General features: G+C 37.0%; 2 protein-coding genes across 2 annotated transcripts; one reads left to right on the top strand and one right to left on the bottom strand.

Moving 5' to 3' along the window:
• Nucleotides 1-11: 11 nt before the first annotated feature.
• On the top strand, nt 12-9,548 carry slc9a2 (solute carrier family 9 member 2; the record flags this gene model as incomplete). The annotated part of the gene is made up of 12 exons (XM_079427222.1): nt 12-430; nt 1,177-1,640; nt 3,112-3,362; nt 3,459-3,676; nt 4,125-4,324; nt 5,577-5,666; nt 5,743-5,813; nt 6,222-6,389; nt 6,567-6,666; nt 8,609-8,725; nt 8,899-8,989; nt 9,211-9,548. The coding sequence occupies exons 1-12, from the start codon at nt 157-159 to the stop codon at nt 9,546-9,548; spliced, it is 2,382 nt and encodes a 793-aa protein (XP_079283348.1). The 5' UTR covers nt 12-156.
• Nucleotides 9,549-10,161: 613 nt separating this feature from the next.
• Nucleotides 10,162-17,744, bottom strand: LOC306876025 (major facilitator superfamily domain-containing protein 9-like). The gene is made up of 6 exons (XM_079426916.1): nt 17,608-17,744; nt 16,404-16,491; nt 15,322-15,365; nt 13,700-13,829; nt 13,410-13,619; nt 10,162-12,331 (listed from the first exon to the last, which is right to left on the bottom strand). The coding sequence occupies exons 1-6, from the start codon at nt 17,689-17,691 to the stop codon at nt 11,475-11,477; spliced, it is 1,413 nt and encodes a 470-aa protein (XP_079283042.1). The 5' UTR covers nt 17,692-17,744; the 3' UTR covers nt 10,162-11,474.
• Between the last annotated feature and the right edge of the window lie 845 nt (nt 17,745-18,589).

The following is an 18,589-nucleotide window of genomic DNA, read 5'->3' on the forward strand; positions in this document are numbered from 1 at the left end:
TGCTCACAGACAGAGACTCAGTCAAGAAGAGTGTGATCAGTGTGCTTTAGGGACGCAGATGAAGGGAACGCTTTTAAAATGTACTTTTAATTCTTCACATATTTTCTGTTATTTTTATATGTCAGCTTCTGGCATATGCATGTATTTTGAGAAAATATGGTGCTTAATTTTAATGAAACGACGCCTTTCAACTTTTTGATGTGCGTAATTTGCATTGCATCTCTTGGATACGGAGCAAACATCGATGTTCCTTTTAAACCGAGGCCTAGTTCTCCATCTAAACTTTCTCCTTGGAGCCCGATGGATGAGACTGATCCTGCCCCCGACCCAGGTGAAACCACCCAAGGGGTGTTTACACTGAACTACCCTCGCATTCAGATCCCGTTTGAGATTACTGTATGGGTGCTTCTTGCGTCCTTTGCCAAAATAGGTGAGCGATTACACATTCTATGGCAAGCTGTGTTAACATATATTCTCTTAGACCACCTACTAGTGACTTTTTGATGTTACTAGTATACTTATTTGTTTTAATTAGCCTACTAAGTAGTCCAGTACTGACTATTCCAGTTTTTAGCAGCCTTATCAGATACTAGATTTGTTTGTGAAACACTATGCAGGTTGTTACAGCAACATTTCTTATCTCAATTTTCAATAGACTTTTTTACTTATATGACATGGCTAGTCAGAAAGGCAATTTTATTCTATTGTTAATTGAACGTTTTTAAAAATGGTAAAAAGGTATAAAAAAGAGAATTACTAGAATATAAAATGTAGGAAATAGATTTAGTAAATTAGATTTAAGGATTAATGAATAGGGTAATTTCAAAACATTTTTCCTCTTTTTAACCACTTATACACACACACATGTCTGGTTACGTATCCTTGTAGGGACTCTCCATAGACGTAATGGTTTTTATCATTTCTATCGCCCTACAGGAAACTTTCTGTATTTTTACTTTATCAAAAAAACTAATTCTGTAAGATTTATAAGCTTTTGTACCCATGGGGACCTCAATTTAAGTCCCCATGGAGACACGAGTCCCAATGAGTCTGTGTGTATTCAGGTTTAAGACCCCACCAGGATATATTAACCTATACAGACAGACACACACACACACACACACACACACATTAATTTTAAGTAACATGTAAAAAGTATTGTTTTTTTCTGAATAGGTTTCCATGTTTACCATAAGATCACGGTCTGGGTGCCAGAGTCATGTTTGCTGATCTCCATTGGTCTCATAGTCGGGGGCATCATGCACTCGTTGCACGAGAAGCCGCCGGCAGTGCTCACCTCCAACACCTTTTTCCTCTATATGTTGCCAGCCATTGTTCTAGACTCAGGCTACTTCATGCCCACTCGGCCTTTCTTTGAGAATTTTGGTACGGTGCTGTGGTTTGCTGTAGTTGGCACCTTGTGGAACTCTGTTGGCATTGGCATATCTCTGTTTGCTATCTGCCAGATCGAGGCGTTTGGTGTGCAGGACATTACCCTGCAGGAGAACCTCCTCTTCGCCTCCATCATCTCAGCCGTAGAACCGGTGGCTGTGCTCTCTGTGTTTGAGGACATCAGCGTCCACGAGCAGCTCTATATTGTGGTATTCGGAGAGTGCCTGTTCAATGATGCTGTCACTGTGGTAAGTGATGTGTGCACAAGGTTTATACATGTAAACCAAGCGATAAAGGTTTCCAAAGGGGGTTTTCTTAATGATGCATATATAGTGATGCAATAGAAGAACCATTTTGGGTTTCCCAAAGAACCTTCGGTGAACAGTTCTTAAAATAAAAAAATTTTCTTAGTGTGAAAAATATTTTTATAATTTGAAGAACATTTTCCCACTATAAAGAACATTTTGAGCAATGGAAAGGTTCTATGGATGTTAAAGGATATTAATGGAAGCATCAATGCCAATAAAAACTTAAGAATATGTGAGTCAGAGAAAGTAATTGGGGAAAGAATGAGACTTATATATTGCCATGCTCTCTATGGAAAAATGCTTTGCTTGGTGCATCAGTCAGAAATATTCTTTTATCAAGAACTGTTTTGAAGACATCATACCTTTGAAAATGCAGGGAGACACCCACAGTTATGCCATTAATCAAAAAGTATCACAATTAGTTTCAAAAGAAATACGCCTGTATAGAATTTCCTTTCAAATTTTGCCTTAGTAACAGATTACTTGAAATCCAAAACTCAACACAAGCCAGCATAATTACTCAGTCATTTGATACAGGCTGAAACACCATGGTAAACACAATGTTGCTTTCTTTATTGTCAAACATAAATGAAATACTTAAGCACAATTACAATATTTAAATACTTAAGCACGCTATTTCTTATTTTATTGAATTTTAACTGGAGTAAAGAGAAAAGGAATAGTAATAGAACAGTAAGAGAAAGAAGTCGCTTCTTTCTACAGTAATATACAGTTAATATACAAGTACTTGCTACAATACTCGTATATTAACATTAGTTTTTTCCCCACTCAGTGATTGAAATATTTGTTAGCAGCAAAAAACACACACAGTACTCGGCATAAATAAGGACACCACCTCTAAACAAATACTACCTTACTTTCTTAATGATCACTAATACAATTCATAGAAAGATGATAAAATTCAATAAAAACTGAGAAAATGTGTAATGAATATCTGTAAAATAAGTACATTTTGTTTAAACAAATGGTTGCAAAAATGAGGACACACTTGATTAAATTCAATAAACGTATAATATTGTTGTATGTCCTCAAATCTTATTTTCCTGAATAATTTTCATTAATCAAGTTCATTAATCAAGCAGACTTGCTAGAATATTATATCCCCAAAGAGCCCTATGTATGTCTTCTAAGAAAAGAGTAATTGCTGAATTTGTGAAGTTTTAAAGGGGGTTACTTATTTATGCTGAGTACTGTAATTATAGCTTTCTTTGTTTAATTCACATGGTTTGATCATTTTTTTTGGTACATGGCAAGTAGTCTTAGTGAATGCTTTACTCTGAATGCGTTAATCATCAAATTTGTACTTGTAATTTTATTAATTTAGCATATATGTGTCATAATTCTGTGTTGTTTTGTGAATCAGATTGTGTATTATTTATGTCTGTTTCAGGTGCTCTATAATCTTTTCAATCATGTAGCAGTGATGGAGGTGGTTGAAGCCGGAGAAGTTTTTCTGGACATCGGTCGATTTTTTGTTGTTGGTTTGGGAGGTACGCTTTTCGGCGTACTGTTTGGCTTTGTGGCGGCCTTCACCACACGCTTTACAGGAAAAGTGAGAGAGATCGAGCCCCTAATCATCTTCCTGTACAGCTACCTGGCCTACCTCATAGCTGAGCTCCTTGCCATTTCCAGCATCATGGCGTACGTAAGGGCTCCTAACTGCATTTTTGAAGACAAATAAAAAATGGATTAGCACTGTTTTGGCTTTTCCTGAATGTTGTGTTACTGTTTCTACAGTATTGTAATCTGTGCCTTGACTATGAAGTATTATGTTGAGGAGAATGTATCCCAGCGCTCCTGCACCACTATTCGGCATGTCATTAAGATGTTTGGAAGTGTGTCAGAAACTCTGATCTTCTTCTTTCTGGGTGTTGTTACCATAACAACAGAGCATCAGTGGAACTGGGGCTACATCCTCTTTACGCTGCTGTTTGCTCTGCTTTGGAGAGGCCTGGGTATGGGAGATTATAAAGAATTCCCAAATGACTAAAACTACGTTTTTAATAGTAGCAGGATGTTTTCTTATTGTCATCGGTTACAATTAAACAATATTGCATGATTTCAAGTACAATAATGCAGTTATACAACAATTCAGCACACAAGAATAGTAATTGATAGTAACATAGTTGGACACAATATTGCCAGTTAGTTTGCCCATTTTTGCTCCACCAACAGGAATAGTTCCAATCAAAGCACAATCAGTCGTCGCATCTTCAAGCAACTCATAGTTGTGGTTCATTATGGAACAAATCAGTGTTTTGAGCGATATAGTGAATGAGGCATAGCAAATATAAACTATAATAGGATATAAATTTAATAAAATTTAATTTCTTTAGCCATTGTTAAAGAACATAATTATTTGTGCTATTGGCAAAAATGTGATGTATTTTCTTTTTCCTTTAGGAATCATGGTCCTAACGCAGATCATTAACCCCTTCCGCACAATTCCTTTCAACTTCAAAGATCAGTTTGCTTTGGCCTATGGTGGGCTGAGAGGAGCTGTGTCCTTTGCCTTGGCCTTCACTCTCCCAGACAGCATTGGTAGCAAGAAGCTGTTCATCACAGGCACGATTGTCGTCATCATCTTCACAGTGTTCATTCAGGTACTACGAGCGAATGAGTCTTGCTTTACGATTTGCTTGTGTGCGAACTAGCCAAGAATTCCTTTTTATGAATCGTATTTACAAGATGCAATTTCCCATAACTAGAGTTAAACTGTTGATGCAACAACTCATTAGTAGATGATTCACCACTAGTTTGTGGTTTCCATTTCTAATCTCTGTTCTGCGCCATTGAGCTCAATTGAAGCTTTACTCTACCTATATTATACCAATAAATTAATAAATTATTAATTACCTTTTTAATTTATACACTACTGGTAAAGAGTTTGGAATAATTAATTTTTTTAATGTTTTTGATAAAAAAAAATTTCACCAAGGCTGCATTTATTTAATGAATACAGTAAAAACAGTAATATTGCGATATATTATTAAATTTTTAAAATAAGTGTTTTATTTAAAAAAATCTTTTTATATTTTAATATATTTTAAAATGTCATTTATTTGATAAACATTTCTTAATATTTTTGTTGAAACTGTTATACATTTTTTCAGGATTCTTTAGTTTAGATGACGAGACAGCTGAAGAGCAGCATTTATTTGAAATAGAAATCATTTGTAACATTATAAATGTCTTCACTCTCACTTTTGATCAATTTAAAGGGATAGTTCACCCAAAAATGAAAATTTGATGTTTATCTGCTTACCCCCAGGGCATCCAAGATGTAGGTGACTTTGTTTCTTCAGTCAAACACAAACAAAGATATTTAACTCAAACCGTTGCAGTCTGTCAGTCATATAATGGCAGTCAATGGGAGAAAAAAAAACATACACAGACAAAACCCAAATTAAACCCTGTGGCTTGTGACGATACATTGAGGTCTTCAGACACGAAACCATCAGTCTGTGCAAGAAACTGAACAGTATTTATATTGTTTTTTACCTCTGATCCGCCGCGTGGTCCAACAGTCCTGAGCGCGTTCACAACTTCCTCTTCTTGCTTTACGGCGGATCGCAAACTTATAAGTGCATTACCGCCACCTATCTCTCAAATGGACCATTGACACTCTATCTACAATCTCAATTAGGAGTGTCAATGGTCCACAGTTTGAGTTAAAAATCTGAAGACACAAAGTCACCTAGGTCACCCTTGGGGTAAGCAGACAAACATCAAATTTTCATTTTTGGCTGAACTATCCCTTTAATGCTTCCTCCTGAATAAAAGTACTAATGCTTTTTTTTTTTTTTTTTTTAAATGTAGTAGTGTCCAGTATCCAAACAATATTTCTCTTTGCAGGGAATTACTATAAGACCCCTTCTAAAATTAATGAATGTTCGTAAGACAAATCGAAACCTGGAGACCATCAATGTTGAGATTCACAAAAGGGTATGTCTTCAGAGGTTTAAACATGCCTAATCAGTAATCGAGATCAGTTTAGTTTGATTCAGTTACTCTGTTTCAGTTAATGGAGCACACGGTTGCTGGCATAGAGGATCTGTGTGGACAATGGAGTCACTACTACTGGAAAGACAAGTAGGACTACACAGCTTTTTTCATTGGAAAATTACAGTTATTGGCTGACAACAGCTTAGAAGTATATTAGTGTCATGTTTCCACTTTTCTCTATTATCATTTCAGTAGTGTCCCAAAAACATACCACCGGTTAGATTGGTCTTACAGCTTTGTCGTGTGGACATGCGTTTCTGTATTTATCTGTCATAAAGACTATTTCCTGTTAGATACTACCACAGCTGTTACCCTAGGATTATTTTGTTTTGTTTCACTTTGGAAAAAGATCTGAATGGATAAAGGACATTTAATTTGACTCAGTTGTTGACTTAGTTTACATGTGGGAGTTAAATATCAACATACAAAATCCTGTACACTCAGTTATCTACTGTTATACTGATTTTGAGATGTATTCATTTCTTTGGTTGCCAGGTTCATGAAGTTTAATAACCGGATCATTCGCAAAATTTTAATCCGTGATAATCGTCCCGAGTCGAGCATTGTGGCTCTGTATAAGAAACTGGAGCTTCAGAACGCCATGGAGATACTGGACCAAATGTCCGGTGACATCAGTGCAGCCCCCTCTTTAATTTCATTGCAGTACGTCCCACTTCTTGTCCTGTCCTCCTCTTCTTAGAAATCTCTAAAACTGTCAGATTTGTTTTTTTAGTTGAATTTATGTAGTTTATATTTCAACAGTCATTTCAGTAGAGGTCTGTGGTCACAGTAGCATCACAATGATTTTCTTCCTGTTGATTTCTGTGTCTTTTACTATAGCAAAGAAAGAAAGAAAGCCTCCAAGAAGAAGTTTTTGTCATCTGATGTGACAAATATGCATGACCTCTTATCAAAGAACATGTACAAGATTAGACAGAGGGTGAGTTATGATAGAATGTCCTGAACTTACAATAGAGGAACTGCTGGAAGAAACTAAACACAAACCAACAAACAAAAAAACAACAACAAAAAACACCACCATAAAAGGGGGGTGGGGTTGAAATGCTCATTACAAAGGAATTAGTTAAGAAATTATTTTTAGGACACTGGCCTACATCAGAAATAACAAACAGTTTTGTGCCAGGTTTACAGATTTGTATGACCTACACTGTGTCAGCATTATGGACTGTTTTGTGTGTGTTTTGCTCCCCATGTGTTCCCTGTGACCCAGTTTTTCCCTCATGTTGATTGTGTTAATTTGACTCCAGGTGTGTCTCGTTCCTCCCTGATTGTCCTGAGTATTTAGGTCTTGTCCATTCAGTTAGTGTTTGTTGGTTCTGAACAGCTTTCCATGTGTTCCCGTGTCTGGACTATTAAAGACCGTGTTTTTGAAGTACTCCTTGCTCCCTGCTAAAGTGTGACAGAAGAACTGACCAATAACAGCTACCTCTGCGTCTACCCTCTGTTTTGTTTCCCGTTTTCTATCAGTGTTTTTGTTTCCATTGTGTGCCCCATGGATCCCCTTGTCCGGCCCGAATTCCTCCTCCTCCTGCTGGAGCAGGGGGAGCGTTCGCTCGAGGACCATACCAGACTGTTTCTAGCCCTCACGGACCTCACCAGCTATCCGGACGACACGCTCTGTGCGTTCTATGACGCTAGCCTGAACGCCGCGTGCAGAGCGCTGTTATCTGAAGATGGACCTCGAGCGGAATTCGCTGCCTTCGTGGAGTGGACTCTGGCGAGAAATGGATCGCCACTCACCATCTGCCCCGTGGATGATCTCGCCAGATCCACTCCAGACCCAGAGCCCAGCCCACCATCTACCTGTGGTGCGGAGCATCAGCCCAAGCCCACCGATATGATGGAGAGCCATTTCCCGCTCAGTTATTTTTCCATTCAGTTAGTGTTTCTTCAACAAAAAACATGTGGACATCACAACCCTTACAAAAATTAACCATGGTTTAATCGTAGTAAAACTGCTTAATTTTCTTTTGCGTGATTCCCGAATGCTTGAGACTATAAAATCAACTGTAATAAAATAATAGCCATAGGTAACTGTCTAGCTACAATTGTAATTTGTAAATAATACAATTTATTTATTTACTTTTATATTTTATTAAAGTTCTAGATGCTCGTCCATCATCACTTTGAGTGGTGTAGATGACGAGGCGCGTGCTTTTTGAGGCGATCGACCCGAGTTCGAATCCACCTTCGGCCAAACTTTTTTTTTCCCGTTTCAAATCTCATATCGCATAGGAAAGGCATTTATTTTCAATAAAATTGAAGGAAATAATTAAAAGGTTGAAAAAGTATCGGGTAGGTGCAGGGAGGGCTTTATTGTCCCAATAAGGTGGCATCCATTTAATAATTTGAATTAAAACTATAATCTACACTCAATACGTTATTTTTGCGTACTGTTTTATAATGTACTACAATACTGCAGTGCAGATAATTGACACTATTTGCAATAAGTAGGCCTAGTATAAATAGCAGAACATTGTGCTATTTTGACAGTGTAAATAGAATCTATAGCTGTTTGCACTTAGTGTAAATAGCATCTAATCGCGGCCAAAAAAAGTCTATGATTAAATAGTATTTTCATATTGATGACACATACTGACTAGCTTTACTGACTGCATTAATTATTGTGGGTTTTATTAAAATGGTCCAAAGTATAATTTTTTTTCTCCAGTGTGGGGCCCAGAAACCAGTAATGTTGCACTGAACAAAGACTACCATGGGAAATATTAATGTCTTCTCAAATTACTTTTTATTATTTGTATGTGAAGTAGTGGTGCATTGAAATTCATGTTTATTTTGTTGCTTTTAATGTCCCTTGTGATATTTCACAATTTTTTATTTTTATCCATTATGCTTCACAGACAGTGTCTTACACCAATAAGCATACATTACCCAATGATATGACAGCCAGGGAGATCCTGATGAGACGCCACACAAGCTTACGACGCAGCCTCAGAGCAGGAAGCTTCCACGGCACTGTATGTAACACTATAGAAATGAGCACTTATTTATACTGAGTACAGAATCATATGACAAAAAACCTTAAGAATGCTGTCTAAAATCAGAACACAATGTCATACATAATGATCTATATAATATATAAATATGGAAATGAGAGTCTTTGGCCCGTTCCTTGCTCTTGTTCTACCAGAATGCTGCAAAAATGTCCCAGAAGTTTTTCTCTCTGCCCATGGGCCGGAGTCTGAACTCTGGATTTCCTCCTGGGAGACTCCGTCACACTGGTGAGAGAATGTACTGCTGCTTTATATTTTTGTGAAATATTAATACTTTGCTTAATAGAAAGTTCAAGAACAGCTTTTATTTGGCTACTGCATTTGTCATGCCATCTAGTGGGACTTTTAAATAATACATTGATGAGAGTCGAATGATTTTCATAACTGTATTCATTAAGCAGCTGTATTGACAGTAATATAGATAGTACTCTACGCTGTTGTATTTGTAGGAGATGGTGATACTGAATCGGAGACCGACTACCCGTCCATCAGGCATCCACAGAGAGTGTCATCTAAAGCAGCGATGCCTCTCAGGCCATTAAACAGTCTGAAGGAAGTGGCTTCCTCTGTCAACATGGTGGACGAACAGAATGAGGAGCAGAGAGGCTACAGGAGGTCATATATCAGCCGTTCAAGACATCTGACTCACGGCAAATCGTCTAGAAACTATAGTGATGAAGACCATGAGGGTGAGGAGCAGCAATCACGGTCATCTCCACATGCATGGCCACAGGAACCGCTGAACAACAGTGATGTGCAGCACCCTTTGATGAGGAGACCACACTGACTGCCACAGAAACCACATGACAAATGAGTTCACTGTTAATATTCCTATGTAAGAACTTACTTTAAAGCTTTCTATGACACTTAATTGGTCTGCTTCACGTGCATTTTGCTGATATTGGTAAAACTGATAAATTGGGTGCATTTTAAATTTCATGCCATTCATTTTTTTGTAATTCACTAAATGGAACTTTAGCTTTGGAAACTTTGGGATACATTGCTATTCATCAGATTTAACTGGATTTTAGTAAATTAAATTATTATTAAAAAAAATATATATATATTTCCACATCATAAGCAATTACTTGATTCATGAAAGTTAAATTTCTATATAGGACATAACATAACCTTTGCATGTATTAATCTTGCTGCAAAATATACATGGGTACAAATATTAAAGTATAATATAGTGTCAGCTCAAACAGTCCTCTAATGTGTGAGATCATTTTCCCTTGGCATGCAGCACATACTTTTATAAACGAACTACAGTAGTCAACATTTGAAGTGGATCAAAACCTTGAATCAAAGTTGTCCTAAAACGCGTTCTTGTCAACTTTTTTGATACACTTCAAATATTGATGACTATTAAAAAAACTATAATAACATAGCAGGATTTTGTGTAGGCTCATACTTCTTTTATTAAAATAAAATATGACATTCTTACACAAAAAATTGTGTAATTATACTTAGGCATGAACTAGGTATTCCTGATAGTAATAAAAAGACTATATTTAAAATAATCATTGTAAATGCATAGATAAATCAGATGATGATAAAAATCAAAAGAGATAAAAAGAAAACATTTCCCACACATACACAACCAATGTTTGGGGTCAGTAAGATTCTGTAATGTTCTTTTTGTTTAATAATTCTCTTATATACACCAAGGCTGCATTTAGTTGATCAAAAAAACATTAAAACAGTATGAATTGAATGAAATATTACAATTTAAAATAAAAGTTTTTGATTTGAATATATTTTAAAATGTTATTTTTTTTAACTAATGCAAAGCTGATGATTCTAGTCTTAAGTGTCACATGATTCTTCAGAAATCATTCTATTATGCGGATTTGCTGCTCAAGAAACATTTTTTATTATCAATGTTGAAAACAGTTGTGCTGCTCAATATTTTTGTGGGAAAAAACAGCATTTATTTGAAACTGATTTTTGTAACATTATAAATGTGTTTACTGTCACGTCTGATCACCGCATCCTTGCTAAATATAAATATAATTTTTTTTCAAAATAATAAAAATCTTACTGACTCCACACTTAATTTCGAACAGTAGTGTATGTGTCCTATACTCAAGTTTTTTTGTACAGTTTTATTAAAAACATTATTTCTAGCCTAACTGTATGACTTTTTAATTTTAAAACACCAAAGGAAGTAAGTAGTATTATGAAGTGCACCAATGATAAATAGTGGTAACATTGAGGTAAAACTCAATCACAGTTACGTTTCTCCTGCCCAAAATGTTAAACCGTTTTCTTGGAAGTTGATCAGCCTTACCTTTCTCGTTTATGTGACTTATAGTCAGAAATTTGTCCAGGAAACATAAAATCAACACATAAAACATTTTTATATAACAAATAAAAGTCTTTCTACAATAAATGTCCCACTTCTGGTGCTAGTTTTGTCACTGGTGTTGAACCACTAAACAGCAAAATGTTCTGATATAAACATTCATCTTACTAGACTTTGCATCAGACTCCGTCAAGTCTGCAAATGTACAGGCAGTCGCTCTCTTTCAGCATGAAGCAGCCTTACCGATGGGTGTCTCACATTGACATCGTGACATTTAGTAGCTGGTATAGAGATTCAAACTCCCACATTCTCCAAAAAAAAAAAAAAAAAACATCACCTGAGAGGAAAAAAAGACAGCTGCCATCACAATCTTTCGTCTTTCTGTCACTTTGAGTGGTTTTCACCTCATTGTTTGGGACTCTTGTCTTTAACCTTTGTCTTACGGTCACATTTAGGAGTCCTCATGAATAGCAAACCCACAGCTGCAAGTCCCAGCACAACACCCAAACTAGGAGGTCCACAGGGGCTGACTTCTTGAGCCAGACCAGACAGCAGTGGCGCTAGGACACGTCCCACAGCTGTGACCGACTGTCCCGCTCCGATTAACGTCCCGCTAGCTTGGTCTCCCCCACGCTGCAGCTGTAAGTCAGTGATGCAAGTGCGTCCGATATTGGTAGAGATAGCAAAGAACGTGGAAGTGAGAAGGACCTGCCAGACGTTGGGTGCCGTGGCATACAGGAAGATCAACGTGCAAGTGAGTGCAGTAGAGTGTAACAATAAAGCAGACATGTTGTTGCCGTAGAGGTGTGTGACGGGTCCCACCAAACAGCCAGCAAGGGCTCCCAACATACTGCTGTAGCTGATCAAATAGCCCGTCACCTTTGGTTTGAGCTGAAAACGCTCCTCCATGGCTAAGGAGAAGTTACTGTAGTACAGCATTATGGATACAGCCATTAGAAGACGCACCAGGAACACGTCCCACATATCGGAGGAAGCCACCATGCGGATCTGTATCCACACCGAGGTCAGCTGTCTCCAGGCAGGCTGGACTACAGACATGTCTCTCCAGCCCCAGCCTCCATTTGTTTGACTGCGGACTGCTGATGCATTAGGAGTTTGGCGAATGTGGTTTTTGTCTGAGCAGTTCTGCTGGACTGAGTTCTTTAACTCATCGTAGGATTTGCTGGGGTTGGTTTTACTGTTAGCGTTTGCATCAATACGGTAATTTAGCGTCTCACTCCAAGGTAACATCCAGACCAAACCTGAGAAGACAACATTTGGATAAGTAGACTATAGTTGCGTTGTACAGCAGCAGACAAGGGATCACTTGTGTAAAAGGAGTGCACTTAATTGTACTGAATGTGCACTCGCAGAATATATAATTGAGTGCACTTTCATGACTGAAATCATACAAATGTTTTATATTACTACATTATTTTACATATTAAATCATTGTTTTAATCATCTTTTGTCATGCTTTAAAGTACTTATTTGGATGTGCTGACTAACATACTTAAACACTGCATTGTGTTATTTGACATTACATTTAAAGTTAATACATTAAATCAGGGTTCCAACACATTTTCCATTTCAAAATGCCATACTTTTCCAGACTCAAATCTCCAAACCTCTCGGTAGATTTTCAGACCATATTTAACATAAATGGTTCAAAGAGGATTATTTTCAGCTTTATATTTGGTATACAGTACAGTCATCTGCAAATATTTAAATTTTCTCAAGGTTTTTTTTTCATTGATTTTCTCGAAGTGACAACATACAGAGTCCCTAATATAAAAAATAATTAATAAATAATAAATACAGATGTGCATGGGAATGTTTTGCATGCTCACGCATTACAATTTCTAGTTTTATATAACCTATTTCCTGTATCACTGCCTTCTTACTATGAATAAAAAGATGGCATGGATGCACATGAATTAACAGAGATCTACCTGCTCAAAATCTTGCTTTTCTTACAGTAGTACCTCTAATATCAAGGCCTAATGACACGAAATGGGCTGATGGCATAACATTTGCCAAGTTCAAGGGTCTATAAAAAAGACTGGTACTGTAAAAAAGCGTTTAAGATTTGGCTTTCATTGGGGCAGTATGCCATATTTCAAGGCCTTAGGTCTCTTTAATGCATAGTCTGTGGTGGCCAAGAAACCACACTGCGTAACAGGCTGATGGTACAACACGTGGCTCAGTGTGCATTGTCCTATATGCTAAATTAAATGGTTTCTTGTGCACACATAAAAGTGTGTTCTATCTACACTTGTCTGTCCTTGTAAGGAATAAGTTACTTTCTTTATGCACGTAACTACTGTCAGTCTTGCTCACCTGCATTTAGAAGGAAAATTGCTGCGCAGACAAATGAGGATAAGTAAAAACCGCCCTCATGTTCAGTGAGATATCCACCCACCACTGGTCCCAGGATGAATCCCACACTTGAGGCTGCATTAAAGTGGCCCATCACTAAAGGCCGATCTTTCTCCGACACAAGATCGGACAGGAGTGCTCGGCAGATAGACAGGGAGTGTTTAAAGAGCCCTTTAAAGAGAGAAGGGAATAATTTCAGTAATGCTGCACACACTTATTTGCAATATGAACCAAAGTACACCACTACTTACCCACTGGTATCCTGGCCAGCACAAAGAGAGCAATACTCGTGGACAGACCCAGCAGGCCATATCCAAAGGCACTGAGCAAAAGGCACGTCAGTAGTGAATAACGCCTTCCAACCACATCACTCCAGCTTCCCTGCCAATCAGACAATCAGAAACACTTAAGAGACAATTAAATATATAAGAGGTCATTATCAATACTAACTAAGGTTGCTTACTCCAAAAATAATAATAGTACCTGTTGGTGCTTCAAAAAAAAAAATAACAACTTCAATAGTGTCAGAAGTTTTACTTCTGTGACATTTGACATCCTCCTAAAAAACGATATTTTAAATCCTTAGGTTTAATAATATTTAGTTGTGTTTTAAAGAGGTACATTTATTTTAATGTGTTGACTAACATACTAAAGCCCATGTAAAGTACTTGATTACATTTTTTTACTGTAGTATGTTATTTTATGTTACATTTAAAGTTAATATATTTTTAACATACTAATTTTCAACTTCATTATTCCAAATGTGTAATTATAAGTGAAATGACATACAAGTTTCAACAGAAAGGGAATATTTCCTACTTAAGTGTGTCAAAATGCCGTCTGAATTTCAGCTAATTGCATTTAATAGCCTATCAATTTAAACATTTAACATCAAAAGTATGCTAAAGTGTACTTCATCACAAGGGTAATAGCAGCAAATACACAATCTTGTGAGAGCTTTGCACAACATGTAAAGATGCTAGCTGTTTTGCTAAAGAGCTAACTTTGCTTAATCTTAGCAAAACAGCTAACTCCATAACCCTGCCTTCCATGTCAGCAAACCAAAACCTTTAATATGACAGACATGTATCAACCCATGGTCATATTCTTTTTGTTGTATACAGAATCTAGTGCTTTCACAGACACAGATGTGACAGGAAACCAATTTCAGTGATATCTGTCAGGTAGGACATTTTCTGTGTGATATTAATTGCAGAACCTTTAAATAAGAATCTTTGTCGTTTATTAAAGGAAAGAATGTCTCGGCAAAGAAAGCCACAGTTTATAGCCTATAGGCAGACAGATCGGACCAGACAAATGAAACAGGGCAGGCCCTGAGGCAAGCACTGCAGGCATCTCCATACCAGCACTCATTAGACTGAGGTATGACACACACACACACACACACACACACACACACACACACACAGAGAGATCTGCAGACACTGCACACTGGTGTAATGCAATAAAAACTTAAATTGGATTTACTATGTTCTCTCTGTTTCTGGCCTACAGGCATGTCATAGAGGTTCACTGCTCCTGTCTCCAAGCTTAACATCCAAGAGAAGACAAACATCTCCTTCACTTCTTAACTAGCCCCGTGACCCTTCAGTCTTTAACCAGTTTTAATACGTGTGTGTCAGTGTGTTCGTCAATGGTAACACGATGACTCATTTTACAGTAACACACTCTAGACGTGAGAGCAATCTGCAGTTTGAGGCTCCCTGTAATGTTAATTGTAATAAACAATTACTGTGATACAGGCTTTATTCTCCATAGAGAGAGATCAGATGAGGTAAACATGGATTATTAAATTGAGAGCAGCAAATTGATAATCAGATTACAGCGGCAAATGAAAAAAAACACTACTTACCACCACAGTGCTAGAGAAGAGTTGTAATACTCCATATGTAGATCCTGTACAACGGAAAACAACCTTTTTATTTATCATCACTAATATCACTAAATTAATTAATCACTCATTTTAGTTTCACAATCAAACTGTTCAGATAACAAGACCTTGTGATCACAATCTAAACTGTCTGCCTCTTGAAATCAGTGAAAATATCAATTGAGCTGGTGATTTCCATTGACATTATGGGACATATATAAGCTGCCCTTTTAATCAGAGACGAGGTGCAGGCAATGTTCTGGGGATTTCAAAGCAATCCACCAGCAAAGTCATCTGTTGACTGAAAAAGTAGGAAAAGTAAATTGACGTTGGCCCTTTTGAGAATAGGATGTGCGGAATTAAACAAAACTGGACGTTTGAATTTAGAAAAACAAATCCTAATTGTTCCATTAAAATTATTTTGCACTGAATTCATTTTGTGCACCCTCAAAAATCACTGCAACATTCTTGTGAGAGAATGAGCATTCTCCATCCAACAAGACCTGAAACACACCAATATTGATGAAGAAAAACTGATTAAATTAATTTGAACTGATTCTAGGTGCATTTGAAACCATTGTAAAATACTGATAAATGCACACCTATGATGTGCACCTCTAGTTAGTCAAATTGACTTTACTTGCATCTGATTATTAATCAAACTATTTATTGAATGCGGAGGTCATACTTTTTAAACTTTGAAAATACTTTAAAAATTCTGTCTATTTGCATTAAAAACAGTAAAGTGTGTCTAATATTCAAGTAGTCTAACGGGGATGTATTGGTGGTGGTTCTTCACCCATTAATAAATAGTAGTCTTTATGACATAGATCCCTAAATATGAGCTTTTTCTCTGGATAATACCAAAAGAAGATCATTTTCATAATAGTTTATAATAGGCAATAGTTTTAATAAAGAGCCAATGATTTTCTAAACGATGTTGTTAATAGTGAAACAGGCTATTAATACTGGATCTCAAAATGCCAATTTATTACATACCTTCCCCAGTCTAGGGATAGGAAGGAGTAATACCCCCATATAATTGAACAACAACAGAGACTTACCTACAATCCCAGCCACAGTAGGACTTGCTCCTAGAGACTTCACATGATGACTCAGCAAAGGAATGATCATACTGACCCCAAAGAGGTCCTGAAAACACACACACACACATACACACACACACACACACACACACACACACACACACAATGGACAAAGCAAACACAGCTCAATAAACCGATTTCTAACTTTTCCCTTTATAATGTACTGTATAAGGCTATGATTAGAGTCCAATTACAGCGGATTTACTATGAGATGGTAAGAATATAGAATTAAATTTACTGATTACATGAATCCTGACCTGCAGAACAGACCAATATGAGCATTTTTTAATGCTATGACAATAAATTTACCTGTATGACATTTAAATATAATATAAATATGATTCTAAAATGCAATTCGCCACTTGATTCTTGATTTAAATAAATAACCAATTAATTAAATCCATTAAAACGCATGGTTACAATTAAGATATGACATTTTCTGAAGATAAAACAGCCTAATCAGGTAAAATATATTCCTTGACAGCTGAAAACACACTAACTTTGATTTGAAACTAATAACATTACAGTGCTTTGTGTACAATGAATTAATGAAGGTGTCAGCTGGCATAAGAGAGCCACACACCTCGGAGCTTGTTTGTCTGGATTTTTATATGCAGTCATGTCAGGGCAAGGACTTGACTGAATCCAGTGTCCCGGCACTTTCTATTAAACTAAAACTTTTAATCTAACAAAAACTACCAGTGAATTAAAACCAGGAAGAATTCAATGTGTCTAAAACTGAAAGAAGACGAGAGACGATGTGTTCTTTCTCTCATGGGTGTTGCCAAAATCCACAGACAGGACAGATTTCTACTGAGGCAAAAATATCAATTGCCAAGGCATCAACAACTACATCCTGATAAAAATATGGGAAGCTAAAAAAGCAAATGTGATAACATTGTGATCACCAAATGAAGAACATCTGGCCTGTGATAGATCAAATCTGCCCTTATAAACAGCACTCCTGTCCTAAAACAGTTTTAGCAAATTCTTCTTATCTAAAAGTTACAAATTACAAATCTATGTGCCACTGGGAATATAATAATCACATGTGCAGAACACAGGCATCAGATGTATGTACACTTACTGACAGCAGTTTAAATTGATGTATCATTGCCATAAAAAAGAAAGACCCTTTCTAAATACAAACTAGGATACTCACCATGAATCCCACCACGTATATACATCGTATGATCCGCTTTGGTCTCCGTCGTTTGTGGGCAATGTCACATTCAGAGTTATTCATTCTCCAGCATTGACAGAGACTAGTGCAGTCAATGCGGAAGCGATGCACAGCGTTACTATGTTGTTCTTTACGAAACATCACGAGGTTTAGACCATCTGTCCCTTTAAAAGCGGCGCGCCATGTGTTGCAAGAGTAAGATCCTCCTGGAAATCACGAATATCCCTGGCTGCTTGTGTTCAATTTCTCTAAAAAGAGGTAATTAATTTCGTGCACACGCATGGGCTGGGTTTCACGAGGTAAAATGCTGAGTGGCGGTTTATATAATGTACAGGATCCCCTGTTTATGGTACAGTCCAGTGAACGCATCTACTGTAGCAGACATACGCGCTCTGTTTGAACTGCAGCTGGCATTACCTAGTCATTTTCTAACATTAAGAAATATTTAATGTGCTTATCAAAAATTTCCCCCTTTCTAAAATCCCCTTTTACTGTAGCATAAGTTCCTCTAGAAACTAGTGGCGCAATTCTGCTGGAAAAAAAAAATCAGAGAGTAGAACTAGGTGAGTTGTGTGATGTTTTGCGGTCTTAGATGGTTTGTTTCACTCCAAAACATTCCAACAGCATAAAGATGTTAAATTAAATTATTATAATAATAATGGGTGGGCATGATAACACCAAAACAATATAAAATACCACTCACATCTGTTGATATAATGTAGGCATGCCTCATTTAGCCTAATGTTTTCTTTATTTTGGAACTACTACTGTTGAATGTTTTGTAGGAGAAAACATCATGATGGCATTGTCGTCATCATCATATTGTACAAAATGATATGGTTTGCTAGAAAAAGAAATGCTGCTGTTGTGCAGAAATGCTCAAACCAGGGTCTGCAGGCCAGAGGTGGTCTGTAACAAAGAATATTACTTTTTATTTGGCCCACCATTCCATATCACAAGA

Source organism: Barbus barbus, assembly GCF_936440315.1.
Source record: "Barbus barbus genome assembly, chromosome: 10".
NCBI lineage: Eukaryota > Metazoa > Chordata > Actinopteri > Cypriniformes > Cyprinidae > Barbus > Barbus barbus.

Coding starts and splice junctions, on each gene's coding strand:
- LOC306876025 (XM_079426916.1), bottom strand. CDS start 17,691: ATGAATAACTCTGAATGTGACATTGCCCACAAACGACGGAGACCAAAG. Junction 16,492..17,607: donor TATACGTGGTGGGATTCATG/GTGAGTATCCTA, acceptor GTGTGTTTTCAG/GACCTCTTTGGGGTCAGTAT. Junction 13,620..13,699: donor GCTGGCCAGGATACCAGTGG/GTAAGTAGTGGT, acceptor CTCTCTTTAAAG/GGCTCTTTAAACACTCCCTG.